The 14,606-nt window shown below is 46.6% G+C and overlaps 2 protein-coding genes across 3 annotated transcripts; both read left to right on the forward strand.

Moving 5' to 3' along the window:
• The first annotated feature begins 26 nt into the window (after positions 1–26).
• Positions 27–917, forward strand: YBEY (ybeY metalloendoribonuclease). Of its 2 annotated transcripts, XM_041480321.1 has the most exons (3): positions 44–514; positions 594–662; positions 777–916. In XM_041480321.1, the coding sequence occupies exons 1-3, from the start codon at positions 176–178 to the stop codon at positions 861–863; spliced, it is 495 nt and encodes a 164-aa protein (XP_041336255.1). In that variant the 5' UTR covers positions 44–175; the 3' UTR covers positions 864–916. The 2 variants fall into 2 exon arrangements, with proteins under 2 accessions (XP_041336256.1, XP_041336255.1); XM_041480322.1 differs by lacking the exon at positions 594–662 and having other exon boundaries at positions 27–514; positions 777–917.
• POFUT2 (protein O-fucosyltransferase 2) lies at positions 917–8,972 on the forward strand. The gene is made up of 9 exons (XM_041480320.1): positions 917–1,089; positions 1,708–1,958; positions 2,993–3,137; positions 3,432–3,542; positions 5,731–5,797; positions 7,277–7,402; positions 7,956–8,136; positions 8,381–8,504; positions 8,802–8,972. The coding sequence occupies exons 1-9, from the start codon at positions 917–919 to the stop codon at positions 8,953–8,955; spliced, it is 1,332 nt and encodes a 443-aa protein (XP_041336254.1). The 3' UTR covers positions 8,956–8,972.
• The last annotated feature ends 5,634 nt before the right edge of the window (positions 8,973–14,606 follow it).

Consider the following 14,606-nt stretch of genomic DNA (forward strand, 5'->3'; position numbering starts at 1 on the left):
CTGTGGGCGTGGTCTAGGTGGGCGGGGATTCCGTTGGGCGGGCATATTAACGGATGGACAGAAGGGTGGGTGGCGTTTCTGATAGGGCGTGGTCTCCAGGACGGAGCCTCTTTGCGGTGGGCGGGGGCTCCAGGACGGAGCCTCTTTGCGGTGGGCGGCGGCCGGCGGCCATGCCATGAGCGTGGCGCTGCGAAACGCGCAGCGCGCCGTGCCCGTGCGCCGGGCCCCGCTTCGCCGCGCCGTGTGCGCCTTGCGCGCCGCCCTGGGCGCCTCCCGCTTCGACGTAGGGCTAGTCTGCGCCAGCAACGCGTTGATGCAGCGACTGAACGGCGTCTACCGACACTGCCCGGAGCCCACCGACGTCCTCTCTTTCCCGTTCCACCAAGTGGAACCGGGGGAGTTGCCGCGGCCGTGCTGCCGCGGCGAGTACAACCTGGGGGACATCTTCCTGGGGGTAGAATACATCCACCAGCAGTGCCGCGAAACCGGGGAGGATTTTGATGATGTCCTGACGGTGAGCCCCGCTCGGGCCTGGCGGGCGGTGGGGCGGACACGGGTCTCGGTCAGTAACACGTGTTGTGCTCCCCGCGCAGGTGACAGCTGCCCACGGATTGTGCCACCTGCTCGGCTACCGGCACGACACGAAACCCGAGTGGGAGCAGGTGCGGGACGCGCTGGGGCCGGGGAGGGTGTGCGAGGTCCAGCATGGGGTGGACCGGAGGCCCCGGTGATGGGAACCGGGATTCCGCCGGTGCTGACCGCCGCTGCTCCCGCAGATGTACCAGAAGGAAGTGGAAATCCTGAAGGAGCTGAATCGCCTGACAGGCTCCCGCCTGCGGCCCCTCACCGCCGGCCTCTTCTGAGAGACTGAGAGGGGCTGGGGCTCCGCCGGCGCCGCCCCGGACGTGGCGCGGGGATGGCGGCGCAGGGGCCTGGCGGCCGCTGTGCCCCGGCTCTGCTGCTCCTTGGCCTGGCCGCGCTCGCCCTGCCGCCGCCCCGAGCCGCCGCCTCCGAGCCGCCTCCCGTCGCCCTCCGCGCTGGCCACGCCGCCTCCTCGCTGCCCGCCGCCGCTGCCGCTTCGCGTACCAGGTGAGCAGCGGCGGCCCCGCCGCGTCTGACCCCTGGCCGGTCCTGCCCCCCGAGATCTCCCCCGCTGTGCGGCGTCTCGGCCATCAGCTGGTAAAGGGCCTGCTTCGCCTACTGGTGCATTTTTGGGTCGTTTTAGGAAGGTGTCATCGCAGCTGTCTGAGGGCTTTTGTCTGTAGAATATCCTGAGTTGTAACAGACCCCACAGGGATCATCCAGCTCCCAGATGCATTCTTTTCCTCCGCTTCTCCGGAGCGCGTCCTCCCGCCTTTGTATCCAGCTTACAAGAGTTAGCCTGGGTTACATGTCCGTGGTTTCACCATTTTCACCATGTACCCCACGTTACCTTCAGGGTGAGCAAGACTCTTCACTCCTTGACCCGCTGCAGGAAAGGCTCCTAGCATGTGTCACCTCAGCAGGAGACCCTAGTGGCCCCTCCAGCCCCTGCAGCACACGCTGCTCTGACTTCCCATACTACTTCCCCTTCTGAGTACCACAAACTCAAAAAGAGGAGCAGCTTTCTTCCCAACAGTTTCATCACAGGATTGTAGGGTAAAAAAGAAAAACAAGTAATAGCCTCAATGTGCTCCCAGAGAAATGGTATTCCTTTGTTCTCCCCAGATACCTGTTGTATGATGTAAACCCCCCTGAAGGGTTCAACCTTCGCAGAGATGTCTACATTCGCATTGCTTCCCTTCTAAAGACCCTGCGGAAAAGTGAAAACTGGGTGTTGGTTCTGCCTCCCTGGGGACGTCTTTATCACTGGCAGAGCCCTGATATCCTCCAGGTCAGGATCGCTTGGTCCGAGTTCTTTGATATCCCAAGCCTCAACAGGAACATCCCTGTCATTGAATATGAGCAGTTCCTTGCAGGTAGGGTATAGGATCATACAATCTACAATTAATTAAATATTTGATATGGCTTCCTAAGAGGTTTTCCTTGTAGGGGCTTTTATCCTTTTATGTGAAATAATCACAGAGTGGCAAGAGGAGTGACGGGAAGGCACTTTGCTGAGCTACACAACCACTAGGATGGAATAGCCCAATTACTTGGCAGCTTGTTTGATGTAGCACTGCTGCCCCCTTGACTTCTGGGACCCCCAAAGATAGACAACTAATGCCTTTGGTTAAATTTACCTGTGGTATTTCTGTGTGGTTTTGACCATAAGACCATAAGGAGAGAGGCAGCTTGTTGAAATACAGACAAGCCACTTTTTTCCTGGATATGGTGGTTGGACAGTAAAAGTTGTGAAGCAGGTTCTTCCCTGAACTTACTTTTTCATCGTTGATATTGCACATACTTGAAATATCCCCTGTTTTTTGTGTCTAAGAGAAAGGCTTTCCATAAGAAAGTGAAGTTGGTTCCTTTAGGATTTAATGCCACATTATGCTAATCACCAAATGTTCAGTTTTTGAGCACTGCACACTGGCATGTTCAGCAGAGGAAATAAAGGCCACCAAATGTAACACCTCTGCAAAGAGGTCTGAAGGGAAAGCTGTTCCCTGCCTTCCAAGAAAATGCTTGTAGAGACCCTGAACTTTAGGAGAAGGGCTTGTACTTGGCATTTTTCTTGGAGGCACTCCTCCTGTGGCAGCTGCTTACAGCACTGAAAACCTGTGTGCTTTATAGTATGTTTTACCCAGATGACAGTGATTCTGTTGCATTTAGCACGTTAAATCACACAGAGCTGGGTGAGATAGCATGTGATCACATTGCCTGACCCTTTTAGCCTTTCTCACTCTCAAAGAACTTCCTTTCCTTCTTTATAGGGAAAATGGGGAAGAGAGAGTAGTGTAATATTAGCATTTGTAGTTGTAGCATATTTTTAACTGCAACCGATGCTTGTTCATACCTTTACGGTATGGGTTTTAATGCTTACAAATCCTTTGCTTTGCCTTCCGTTCAGAGTCAGGTGGGCCCTTCATTGAACAGGTTTATGTGCTACAAGGCTACGCAGAGGGATGGAAAGAAGGAACATGGGAAGAAAAAATAGATGAAAAACCATGCATTGATCAGCTGATGTACTCCAAAGACAAACATGGCTACTACAGGTAACATCCAGCGTTCCTTCTGGTGTTTTCAGTTGTATTCAGAGAGATATTTGCCTGCTATAGATATCTGGGTTCTTGGAGTTCACTTTGTTTTTAAAAAAGCCTATGAATAGTAAAACATTGTATTGGTATGAGAAGATCTGATTCTATAAAGTTGCTGCTACACAGAAAAGCAGCATAAAGGAGCTGGCTGGTTTATTTGTATCATATGTAGTTTTTTAGGATGTTTTGTCCTATAGATGGCATTAATTTAAAATACAAGCCTGTGAACCAATCCTTTGTGTTCCCTTTTAGGGGCTGGTTCTGGGGTTACGAGGAAACACGAGGCCTAAACGCCTCTTGCTTGTCTGTCCAAGGATCAGCCTCTATTGTGGCTCCCATCCTTCTGAAGAACACTTCAGCACAGTGAGTTACCTTGTGTAACTATTTATTGTTGTGTTATTGTCCTACAACCCCATTGCTAGGTGGGAAGAGCAGGGGGAATTTAAAGGGTTGTCCACTGTTGAGATACTTCATCACTGAATTATTGTATTCTGTTAAAATAATTACAAAAGAGATTTACAGTGCAAGAAACACTTAACAGTAAGTTTCGTTAAAGATTGCGGTGCTAAAACCTAAGAGCAAATAGCCTTGAGCTCCTTTATATTCCCTGTCAGGCAGTTTCTGTGACTCATACCTCCAAGGTATCATCAAATATCCCTGGATCGTGCAGTGGAAGAGATGCTGAACTATCAGCTGTTCCATGTTGTACTCCACAGCACATGTGATTTTACGTCTCTGGCACATTCCCCCTCAGCAGTCTCCTGTGCAGTGGGAAGTCCTGGCTCCATTAGTTGTTCTCCATGTGAAAGCCATTCCATGCCTTTGATTGTCACCACTGCCAATCTCCGAACCTTATTGAATCAGTTCAGCAGGATCCTGCACACTGAGTGTGGGTAAACCTGTTACATTGCAGTACAAATTACATGTTCTTTCAAGAGCTCTCTTCTTTTTCTGCTAATTCTTGAGACACAGGTTCCTTGTTTTGACCTCTGAGTGTTGCCGTGATATTTGCATCAAACTGTCCTCATTCCTGACCATCAACACCTTCAGTTATTACATGAAGCCAGGTTTTGATGGTTTTTTTAGTATGCTCGCTCCTATGTTAGAATTCATCTGCCACTTCGTTGGCCAGTGATCAGACTTCTCTAATTCTTCATAGCTGGCCTTAGCTGCTCTGAGGATTTTAAAATAATTAAGCTGTGTCACCTAATTTCATGCCCTTCTGTAGGTTTTTAGGAATATGGTGAAGAGACCTTCCACTTGTGAACCCCCCCCCCCCCCCCCCCCCCCCCCCCCCCCCCGCAATGTGAACCATGCATGCATTTATCCCTGTCTCTAAACTTTTTTTTTCTTTAATTCATGCAAGAACCTTTCTGTGCCAAGTTTTCTTAAAAGCCTTTAATGAAGGCTGTCAGGAAATCTTGTTAGGCAGTGTCAGTGAGCTGTCCCTTATCTTCATGTGTGGCAGTGTCTTCAAACTACTGTGATTGTTCAGAACTCTCATCTCCCATATTGCCCTTCTGGCTGGACAACCAGTTGTGTGGCCCTAGCACTGGATTTTGACCCCTCAAGTATGGTCACTTCAAGGAAACTTCTCAATGCATTTTGATTAGTAACCTCAATCACCTCCAATCATCCTGTTAGATGTAGTGCTGCTTCTTCACCAGCACAGTCTAGTCTGTTTACAGGTGATTTAGGACCTTCAATGCAGGTGTCCAGCTGATGATCAACGGAGCTAATCCAAAGTTGATTAGTTATTTGCTTCCTCTCTTTTTAGTAGAAGGAGATGCAGATAATGACCTTGATCCCTTTTAGCAGAAGCATTTCTCTGTGTGTTTTCTTATCAGTGTGCTCACAAACTAAATTTGCATCTCTTATGCTCTGGAATACTTGAAGCTCTCAAAATCTCTTCTGCTTCTTAGAACTTTGATGGTGCTAAGTTTTTATGTTTCCAGTACACAATCCTGAGCTGTGTTTATTTGTGAGAAGGGCAAGCTGCTGTCTACTACCACACATTCTGGTAATGTCTCTTGTGTTCTTTGATCTGTTGTTTTACTGTAGGACATTTTATTTTACATGTGGAAAACACCTTCTCTGGGTTTGTTTTCATGATCTTCTGCTTGCTCCCAGAGGCTGTCGTGTGCTCTGAGGCTAAGCATTATCACACAGGTCACTTGTCCCTTTTGGATCACTCTCCCTGTTAGAAATCTAATTTCTCCTATAGCAACTATTACAAAGACTGTGAGGGGTGATTAAATGCTTGTTATTTTTTAACTTTCAGAGTCAGGATATAATTTATTATGGAAGAGAGCAGGCACATGGTTCCCTTCTCTCTCTAGCAGACTGTGAGTCACAATTTGCCTTGTAGAGAACTAGAATTTGCCTCATAGGAGCCTCATTCCCTCATTTCCAGGAGCCTGTCCCTCATTCCCCACGTTCCCTTAGCAAACAGACTGTAGTCTGTGCTTTATCCTAGCAAATGTGTAAAGAAACGTCATAATGTAAGTTCTATTCCTAAGGGAATTGCACTCAGTTTTACAATTTTCACTAGGTCAGTGATGTTAGACAGAGCTGAAAACCTTCTTCATGACCACTACGGAGGGAAAGATTATTGGAATGTGAGTATTTTACAGATAGCTTCTCTAGACTTTTTCCTTGGCTCTGCTAAAAATTCAGTAACCAATGTGTGCTTCAGTTTTGCCTCAGGTTTCTTGTCTTGAAAGTCACTTGTGTCTTCTGTTTCAGCAATGTGTGCTAACACGGTTTTCAGGCCGCTGTGGATCAGTGTGACACAGGATTTTGCCCTGCTGTCTTGTGCCTAAAGGCCCAGTGCTGCAGGTCATGGTGATTAAAAGGATCTCCCCTGTATAACACATCTACAATAAGAAGGGAGCAGTTTCTTATCTAGTCAACCTCAAGATTAGTATTTTCAAAAGAATTCCGTAAAGTGCTCATTATTGTCCCAAATCCCTCCCCATTGGCTTCAAAGGCAAAATTCCTATGGGTTTCAGGGCAGAGGTCTATGGTAAAATAATTCCTGTCATAAAAGTTTGAAGAAAACGTTAAGGTTCAGACACAGCAAAATGGAACATGCTATGGAGTGCTTGATATAGTTGAAATTCCTAAGAAAAATTGACTGTCATGATATGGCAAAACAAATTACACGGACCTCAGTCTTGTAGACATCTGGCTATTCACTTGAGATATGGCATGTTTTCAGAAGTGGACCAAACACTAGTTTGCTAGCCTTGAATTATTCATTGAGAGTGGCCTCTCAAAGAAAGAAATGCAGCCCAGGTACCATATTTGAGTATGACTTCTCCTGTAAAAGCAGACATGAAATCCACATGGCTCCATAGCGCACATTTCTTACCAGTAGCACTTTAAATGTTGCCCCAGTGGTTTTGCCTGATGTCTAAACAAAAATTTAGTCACTGCAGCATGGGCCCAGGGCCTCTTCTCTTTTTTCCATGTTCCTCTGAGAGGCATCTCTCCCTTCTTTGTTTCTTTGCAGACAAAAAGGAAAAACTTGGGATTTCCTTAATTCTTTTGCCTGTTAATAAAAAGGCTGCTTGTGCCTGTGTGCAGTGGTAACTGCATCACAGCATCTTAGAGATTACTACTCACAGGTTAAGGAAATAATTCCTTTTTTGTCATTTTTCCACTGAATTTCATAGGCGTGTCTGTGGCTAGATGCATAATATTTTTAAAGCAGCTTTTATTCTTAAAGCACACTGAAGTGTTTTTACACACTTTTAGCACACTAAAGTGTTTGCCCAGCTTCTGTTTCCAGAAGTGAGGTATATTGCTAGGGTGTTTAATTTGGTGTATCATGTGTTATGTTGTGTAAATAACTGCAGTGTCCTCCCTATATATAATATACTTGTGTATTGCAGGGGCAGGTGAGTATGCTGGTTATAAATGTGATGATAATTAGAAATAAACTATATAAGCTTGGATAAAATTGTTGCTTAGAGTACTGCATAGATGTACCAGAAGTAACTGCATTTTGGAAGTGCTGTGTATATGAAACTGTCTCCACCTACTCATTTTTAGCTCTCCTTTTTCTGACTCAGTGACTGCTCTTATTCCAACAGACCCGTCGGAGCATGGTGTTTGCTAAACACCTCCGTGTGGTGGGAGACAGGTTCAGGAATAAATACCTTCAATCTACTGATGAGGCAGACAGGACTCAGTACAAGGAGGACTGGACACAGATGAAGGTAAAATCCTTAACAGTCTGTTTCCCATAACAGATATTTTATTTGTGCGTTCCTGGCTGTGTGCTGCAGGGCACAGTGGAAGGTACACATGAGCGAAACACTTCTGCTCACATCGAGGTGGACACGCATGTTCCTCATGCACCTTTTCCCTGTGTGACACAAGCTAGCAGAGTCTGTCGAGGTGTGCTTGACTGGTTCTGAGGGCCATATCTTTGTTGCTCTCATTTCAGTAAAGGAAACTTGATTTTCTTCCTGTTTTCAGCATTATGTGTGGGTGTAAAGTTCAGCTGCCACCTGCCAGTTGAGGATTTATTTGGTCAAGGAGAGGAAGTTTTGCTTACAAAGATTTGGCACTCCAGTTTCTCTTGCATGATGGTGGCCACCCAAGATGTAAATGTTGCAACAAATGTCCCAAGCTACTTCCAGTCCCTACTTAAAAATTTCTCTCTGCAACTAGAGAGATTCTGTGTCTTATCCAGAGATTATGCATTCTGGCTTTTCAGTGTGAACAATGATGCTCTCAAGTTTTAAAGTTTTGATCTTTCTCTCATAGATTAAGACGGGCACAGCTCTAGGTGGGCCATACCTTGGGGTTCATCTCAGAAGGAGAGACTTCGTTTGGGGTCACAGAGAAGACGTGCCTTCCCTACAAGGAGCAGTAAAGAAAATCCACAGCCTCTTGGAGACGCTTAAACTTAAAAAAGTTTTTGTAGCCACTGATGCTGTTGAGGAAGGTAGGCAGATCATGGTCACTTCAGGATTGGAAAATTCTGAGGAGTGCAGCAATTACCACTGACTACCCTCCCTCCCTGCAATGCTGTGAATTTTGGCAACTGAATTGTAAAACTTGTTGGCAGATTTTGGTGTCACTTGTTCTGTAACTGTTAACCCAGGGTTTCCTTAAACAAACACAATGTGTGACAGCAGCGAGTTGCTGTTCATAATGTAGAGATGAATTCATATCCTTCCTTTTTTAAGAGATTGAAGTGCTCAAGAAACTGCTGCCTGAGATGGTGAGGTTTGAACCCTCTCTGGAGGAGCTGGAACTCTATAAGGATGGGGGCTTAGCTGTGATTGACCAGTGGATTTGTGCACATGCAAGGTAGCAAACCTGACTTTTTATTCAGCCAAAGCTTATTATTCAGCACTGTTGCAAAACTGAATATGATTTTTGTCCCAAGGTTGTTTACAAACAGTGTAAGACATTATATAACCAATTATAAAATTGAGATGTGTGTAGTAGATGTATAATGGTTATATTTTGTGTGTATGTATGATAATTTTATTATCATATCATTTCACTGAACAGTGAAGTTCATTGGACTAAAATCTAATTACTTGCATTTTAAAAACTTGCCCCCCCCCTCACAAACCCTTTTTGATTTTTTTTTTTCCACAGGTATTTTATAGGCACCTCAGTTTCAACATTTTCCTTCCGAATCCATGAGGAAAGGGAGATCTTGGGATTTGATCCAAAAACAACTTACAACCGATTTTGTGGTGAAACAGAGAAAAACTGTGAGCAGCCAGCTCACTGGAAAATTGTATATTAAACACAGAGAAACACAAAGGTTTTGCTAGAGTTCAAAATTATAAGGAAAAATCATGGGGAATTACTTGTCTTGGAACGAAGTATGAGCAGTCCTGTACTCTCAGTTCCCGCTCTCCTTCCAGCGTGGGTATGACATGGCATAGCTGTACTGCTCAGTGTCTCTGGATCTCACAGGACTTCTGTGTGGCTGCTGCACCTGGGTCCCCCAGTATGTCCTGCTCTTGCTGCCATGTGGTCCCATGTGTACCAAATGGGTTGCTACAGACCACAGGGGCCTCTTGGCTGCAGAGCTGTGATGGGAAGCGGCAAAACAATGCCCAGGGTGCAAGCCAGCCTCGCCTGCTGGAGCATTTCTTACCTGTCCATGGTTTTCTCTGTGAGTCTGTGGTCATTTTTTTAACTGCAGGGCTCGGGGTCCTAGCCATGTCACCAGGAGTGCTTACCCTGGGAGCACCACTAGTCTCTACCCAGGGAGGGACCAAGCTGCCGCTAGAATAAAAGCAGGGAGAGGTGCTCCCGCTCTAAGGGCCTGCAAGGCCCATCCCTTGGGGACTCATCTTTCATGTGAAGGCACATTGCCTAGTGGAGAAACAGGCTGATACCTGGTGGAGCAGGGCCAAGATTCCATTTTCCTGAGGCAGCTCTCTCCTCTGCCTGCCACAGCACTGGCCAGGGGAAGGTGGGTGTATTCAGCATTGTACCTGGAAGGGGGGCAGTGCTGGTGGCCCTCTCAGGAGGGTCCTGATTGCTTCAGGGCTTGCTTTTCCACTGGTTTGTGTCCACAAAGGAAAGACACGTGGAAGGCAAAACACAGCCCTGTACTCAGCAGTCCATCAGCCTTCCCCACAGGGAAGGTGGTTAAACCCTTCAACTATTCTGCAAAACTCTGCACCACTGCAGATCTGCTGGAGAACAGCAGTTTGTCCACAGGGGCCCTCTGACACATGTTGCCTGTTAGGTGTCTGGAGGAATCCAAGTGCTTATTTTGTGTCTCTACAAGTGTGGCCAAAGCCACACACAGAGCAATAACAAATTCTCACACTGTAACAATAGAAACAAACATTTAATAATATTATTTCTTAGATAGCTGTTGGGGATAAAATCCAATGCAAAGAAAAAATCTAAATATAAAAAATCCAGCTGCTGGTGCACACTGATACAGTGTTTCTGCTTTTGAGCTCAGTAGGTGTTTTTTTTCTTTCCTCCTTTCCTTCTTGTGTGAGCTCCCTTTAATTTCATTACATTTCCGTTTTTGTCATCTGTTTTTAGCTAAACCATACTGGTGGTGTCAGTCATACAGTGCCCAGGATTTGTCTCATAAATCAGCCGTGCTGCTCAGGCCTCAGCACATCAGGGTGCAGCCCCTGGTGCTGGTGTTCCCAATTGCGGCAAAGTTTCAGGCAAGTGTTTAAGTGTCCCATTGCTGTTGGCTGATGTCCAGCAGTGCCCCTTCATCACTATTAAGAGTCCCTTTCTGGTGGCCCAGGTTAGCCTAAGCTTCTAACACTCTAAATTAATGGGACTGGGGATTCCAGCATGCACCACAGAGGTTTTTTCAGGGAAATCCCTTGAGCCCCAAATCCATGTCAGTCCAAAGCAAAAATCCCTGGGAGCTGACGGCAACAGGATGCTTCTTGAGAATTTTGAAGTATTCAATGGGTGCTAAATGTTAGGTTTGAATGAATGCCGATTGTCCAGGATTGTGTGTTTGGAGTTGCTGGTTTAGAGATGGCCGGGTCTGGATTTGGATTTGTAGGCACAGAGTGTTCTTTGTGTCACGTTTAGGTTTGGATTTGTGGGACTTGTTGGAGAAAAGAAGGAAATGGAAATGCACAGCTCTGTTCTTGGAGAAATTATTAGGGTGGGAGAAAAGAGGGTGTGGAACTGCTGGGAGCTCCTGGAGTGAGGGAGAGGATCCAAGGATGGGAAACAAAAGCTGTGGAACAAAGCCCAAAAAGGGGGCAGGGCAGCGGGGACACCATGGGGAAAACAGGGAAAGAATCCCTGCTCCAGGAACCCAGCAGGGGCCAGAGGAGGATAATTTTCCATCCATTGGCTCTTGGTGGAATCCTAATAATAAGCATCAAAGAAAATGATTAATTTGTTACTAGGTTGGGAATGAAAGGTGCTCTTCCAGAGGGGAATTGTAACACCTGTTAAAATTCTGTTGGATAAAGGAAGAGAGGGAGGAAGTAGCTGGGGAATGAACAGGTGGCTTTTTGGTGGATACAGGGAAAGACATAGGAAGGGGCTTTTAGATAAAACACACCTTACGGGTGCCATCAGCAAAAGCCAAAACTGCCCTGTTTTCCAAGCTCTGACATTCCAGAGGAGTAAACAGTGGTTAGCACATCTATTTCTATGTTCCTTTTATGCCCAGTGCTTTGTTGGGAAGAGATAATATTAGGAAATGAACAAATCCAGGGGTGTAATTCCTGATAGTAAAGTCCTGCAGGCCCAGGTTTTCATATTCTTCCAGCACCCACATGCAACAGAGGGGATCCTGGAGGAAGTGGAAAATGCTGTCACTCCATTCATGGAACTCCTGGGACATTGAAAGCAGCAGAAGCAGTAAGAACAGAGTTGGAACCAGACTCCAGCTGGGTAAGGCAGACACCAGATCCTTTGGAATTAGAACTGAGCAGGGGTGAGAAGAATTAATTGCTAAATTTGTACCCCTGTGGATTCCTGAGCAGGGAAGACTGGAGGGATACTCCACGAGAAAGTCCAAACTGGGGGCTGTTGCCAGGTGGGAGCAGCAAGCCTTGGACTTGCCTGAAGGGAAGAAAAAGGGATCTTTTCAGCACAAGGATCAGCTGTCAAATGTGGTGATGTTGTCAGACCATTCCTCAGGAGTGTTTAGTTCCCAAGCCAAGTCAGTCTCCTGCCTTGTGAAGCTCAGAAATCTCAGAAGAACCCAACTGACACAGGGAATGGACTGGCAGATAAAACTTCTGGGGAATGGTAGGGAAAATCATCCTAACAGAGGGCCTCCTTTTGTACAGGAATGGTGCAAAAATCATCCAAAAAATAGGAGTCAAGTGGGATTTACAAATTCCTTGGAGACCACAATCCAGTGGGAAGGCTGAGAGAAGGAAACAAAGCCTGCAAATGAGCCAGATCTGCCAAAAACTTGAAATGGCCACATCCTGGCATTGCTGAGGAATTTAGCCAAGCTCCAAGCAAAAGGTGAGCCTCTATGGCATCCTTAATGGGAGACCATATCCAACTGTGACTCTTCCTGGAGAAAGCCTTGGGATAGGTTATCGCAGTTTTCAGACAATACATCATTTCCTTGGGAAAACCACTTTGATCATTGCATAACTTTATTGTTTGAGCCTCAGCAGTCACCTGGGACATCCAAGTCCATTCTTCCCAGGAGGGAGACTGGGAGTATGTCCAGACATGGAGAATTTCTGGGAGAGCCTCGGAGAAGAAAGAGGGCTCCAGCTTTGTAGGTCTGTGTCATAACCCATCCTGTCCACCACTCCTGTTTGATCCCAGTGGATTTGTCCTCTTGGATTCATCCTCAGCAGCACTGTTTGGAATTAAGCACCCTTTGGGACATTTTTTCCATCTGCCTTGGTTTGAAAAGACAGGTGTCTGCTAAGGAAGGCAGGAGACTCCCCTGAAATGGAAAATGTAAACCCCCTCTCTCTGAATTGTTATAAATTTGAAATTAAGGGGGGGCTCTCAGGCAAAGATATGGGAGTAGGAATAATAGTCCTTTACTAGGGAAGAAAATAAAAATAAAATGAACAGTGCAGTAATACAAAACACTAACAGAGTCAGAATATGACCTGACACCCTGTTGGTCAGGATGGTGGCTGCAGTCCTCCTGGAGTGGCAGATGTGGTTCTGTTGAAGCAGTGATCCTGTAAGAAGGGTGTAGTTTTCCTCTGAGGATCCAGTAGTGGTGTAGATGGGCCTGGTCTTCCTCTGAGAATCCAGTGGGAAAAGCCCAACTGTGGTGTTCCAAATCTCAGATTATATCCAGGAAGGAATGCTTGGCTCCTCCCTCGGTGGAGCTTGTCACAATGGGATAATGTACTTTTATCAGCCATGCAGTGACGCTCACTGGCCCTTTAACAGAAGGTATCTCCTGGAGGGAGGATTGGTTGTGGAAGAGATTAAGGAAACTGCCCAATTAACAGGAGATAACTGCCCCACCTCTAACAAATGGTGATAGAATACACACCCCCAGCTACATCTTCCAACCTAAAACACCATGGAACCTCTCCATCCTGCCCTTCAAGTCTGTTGCACACAGAGGGAAAGCCCAAAACCCCATTATTTCCCCTCCTCTTCACTTTGCCTCCCCTTTTCCTGTGAGCTTTCAGCTATCAAGGCTTGGATGTGAATTAGGCAGAGCCCCCTGGAAGCTCAGTTCGATTAGAGCAGTGATGGAACCACCATGGATTCTCCCAAGGTTTGGTGTGAGGAGCTGCATCTTGGGCTGGGCTGGGATTTTGTGCTGTTATGGGGGTTGTTTCTGTTTGCCTTTTGGGCCACCTCAGAGAAAGAGCTGGAAGTCAAACTAACTAAAGGGGATCCCCAAATTCCTGTCCAGACCTTCAGAGGAGGCACAAATCCATGTGGAGCTGCAGAAAGTGGGAATAATTGAGACTCAGGACTCTGCACTTGATTCTTTTAATGTGTTTGGAGATGCAGGAAATGCCAAATCCCAAAGGAATTCTGTGTCTGTAACATGAAGTGCAACCTCTTTAAAGCCAAGTCCTCAGAGTGGGGTTTTCCCAAGGATAAATCCAGATGGGACATGGAAAAGCCTCTGTGAGGATTTCCAGCCTTGACTTCACAGCTTTTAGAAAAGCTTAGTAGCCAAACAATATCAAATTTCTTTCAGATTTGTATCAAATACGGTGTTTAAATCTGGGACTGCTCAATTCCCTGGATGCAGCCAAGCTGAGGCATTCTTGAGAATTCCAAGAGTTGCGTCCTTATGATTCTTAATACAATATTTAAATAGTTACTATCGAGTTGAGACAGTATCAAGTAGATTTGTTAGAGTGGCAGAAACGCTTTTTCGCCTGGAAGTCTGTTGGGATGACCAACACTCCTGATATCAGAATGAACTAGTCTTCATTCTTTTCCCTTTTTTCTTTCTAGATTGTGGATCATTGGAGAAAATATTTGGGATAAAGAAATGAAACGCACGAGGGAAGGTCCATGTTCTGAAGAGAATGCTTTAGTATTGGTTTTTACCAGTATTACTGAATGGGACGTGCCTAGTCTTGTCTGGTTCCTGCTGCTGAACCAAATAGCGGCACCTGTGGTCTTTTCTCCCATGAGACGCTACCAGTGGGTCACAGCTGGGCACGTGGGGACAAGTCCAGGCATGCCTGAACTCCAGTGCTTACGGGCTGGAGTTTGTTGGTAAAAGAGGGTCACTCCTCAGGCATCCCTGTGCTGGAGAAACTTTTTAAGGCGGTGGAGAAGAAGGAGTCGGTCCTGATGGAGGGTTTAATCCAGAGTTTTTTTTCTGGGCCGCATGGCCTCTGAATGCAGTAACAGCTCCATGAGGACTCCCCCAGCGCGTTGTCTGCTCGCCCTTTTACCTGGGGAGAGGGGCAGGGGAGGGGACCCAGGGAGCACCAACCAGCTACGGGGGGGAGGGGATCTCAGGTGAGAGGG

The sequence above is a fragment of the Pyrgilauda ruficollis genome, unplaced genomic scaffold (assembly GCF_017590135.1).
Source record: "Pyrgilauda ruficollis isolate IOZ18807 unplaced genomic scaffold, ASM1759013v1 scaffold503, whole genome shotgun sequence".
Classification (NCBI taxonomy): Eukaryota; Metazoa; Chordata; class Aves; order Passeriformes; family Passeridae; genus Pyrgilauda; species Pyrgilauda ruficollis.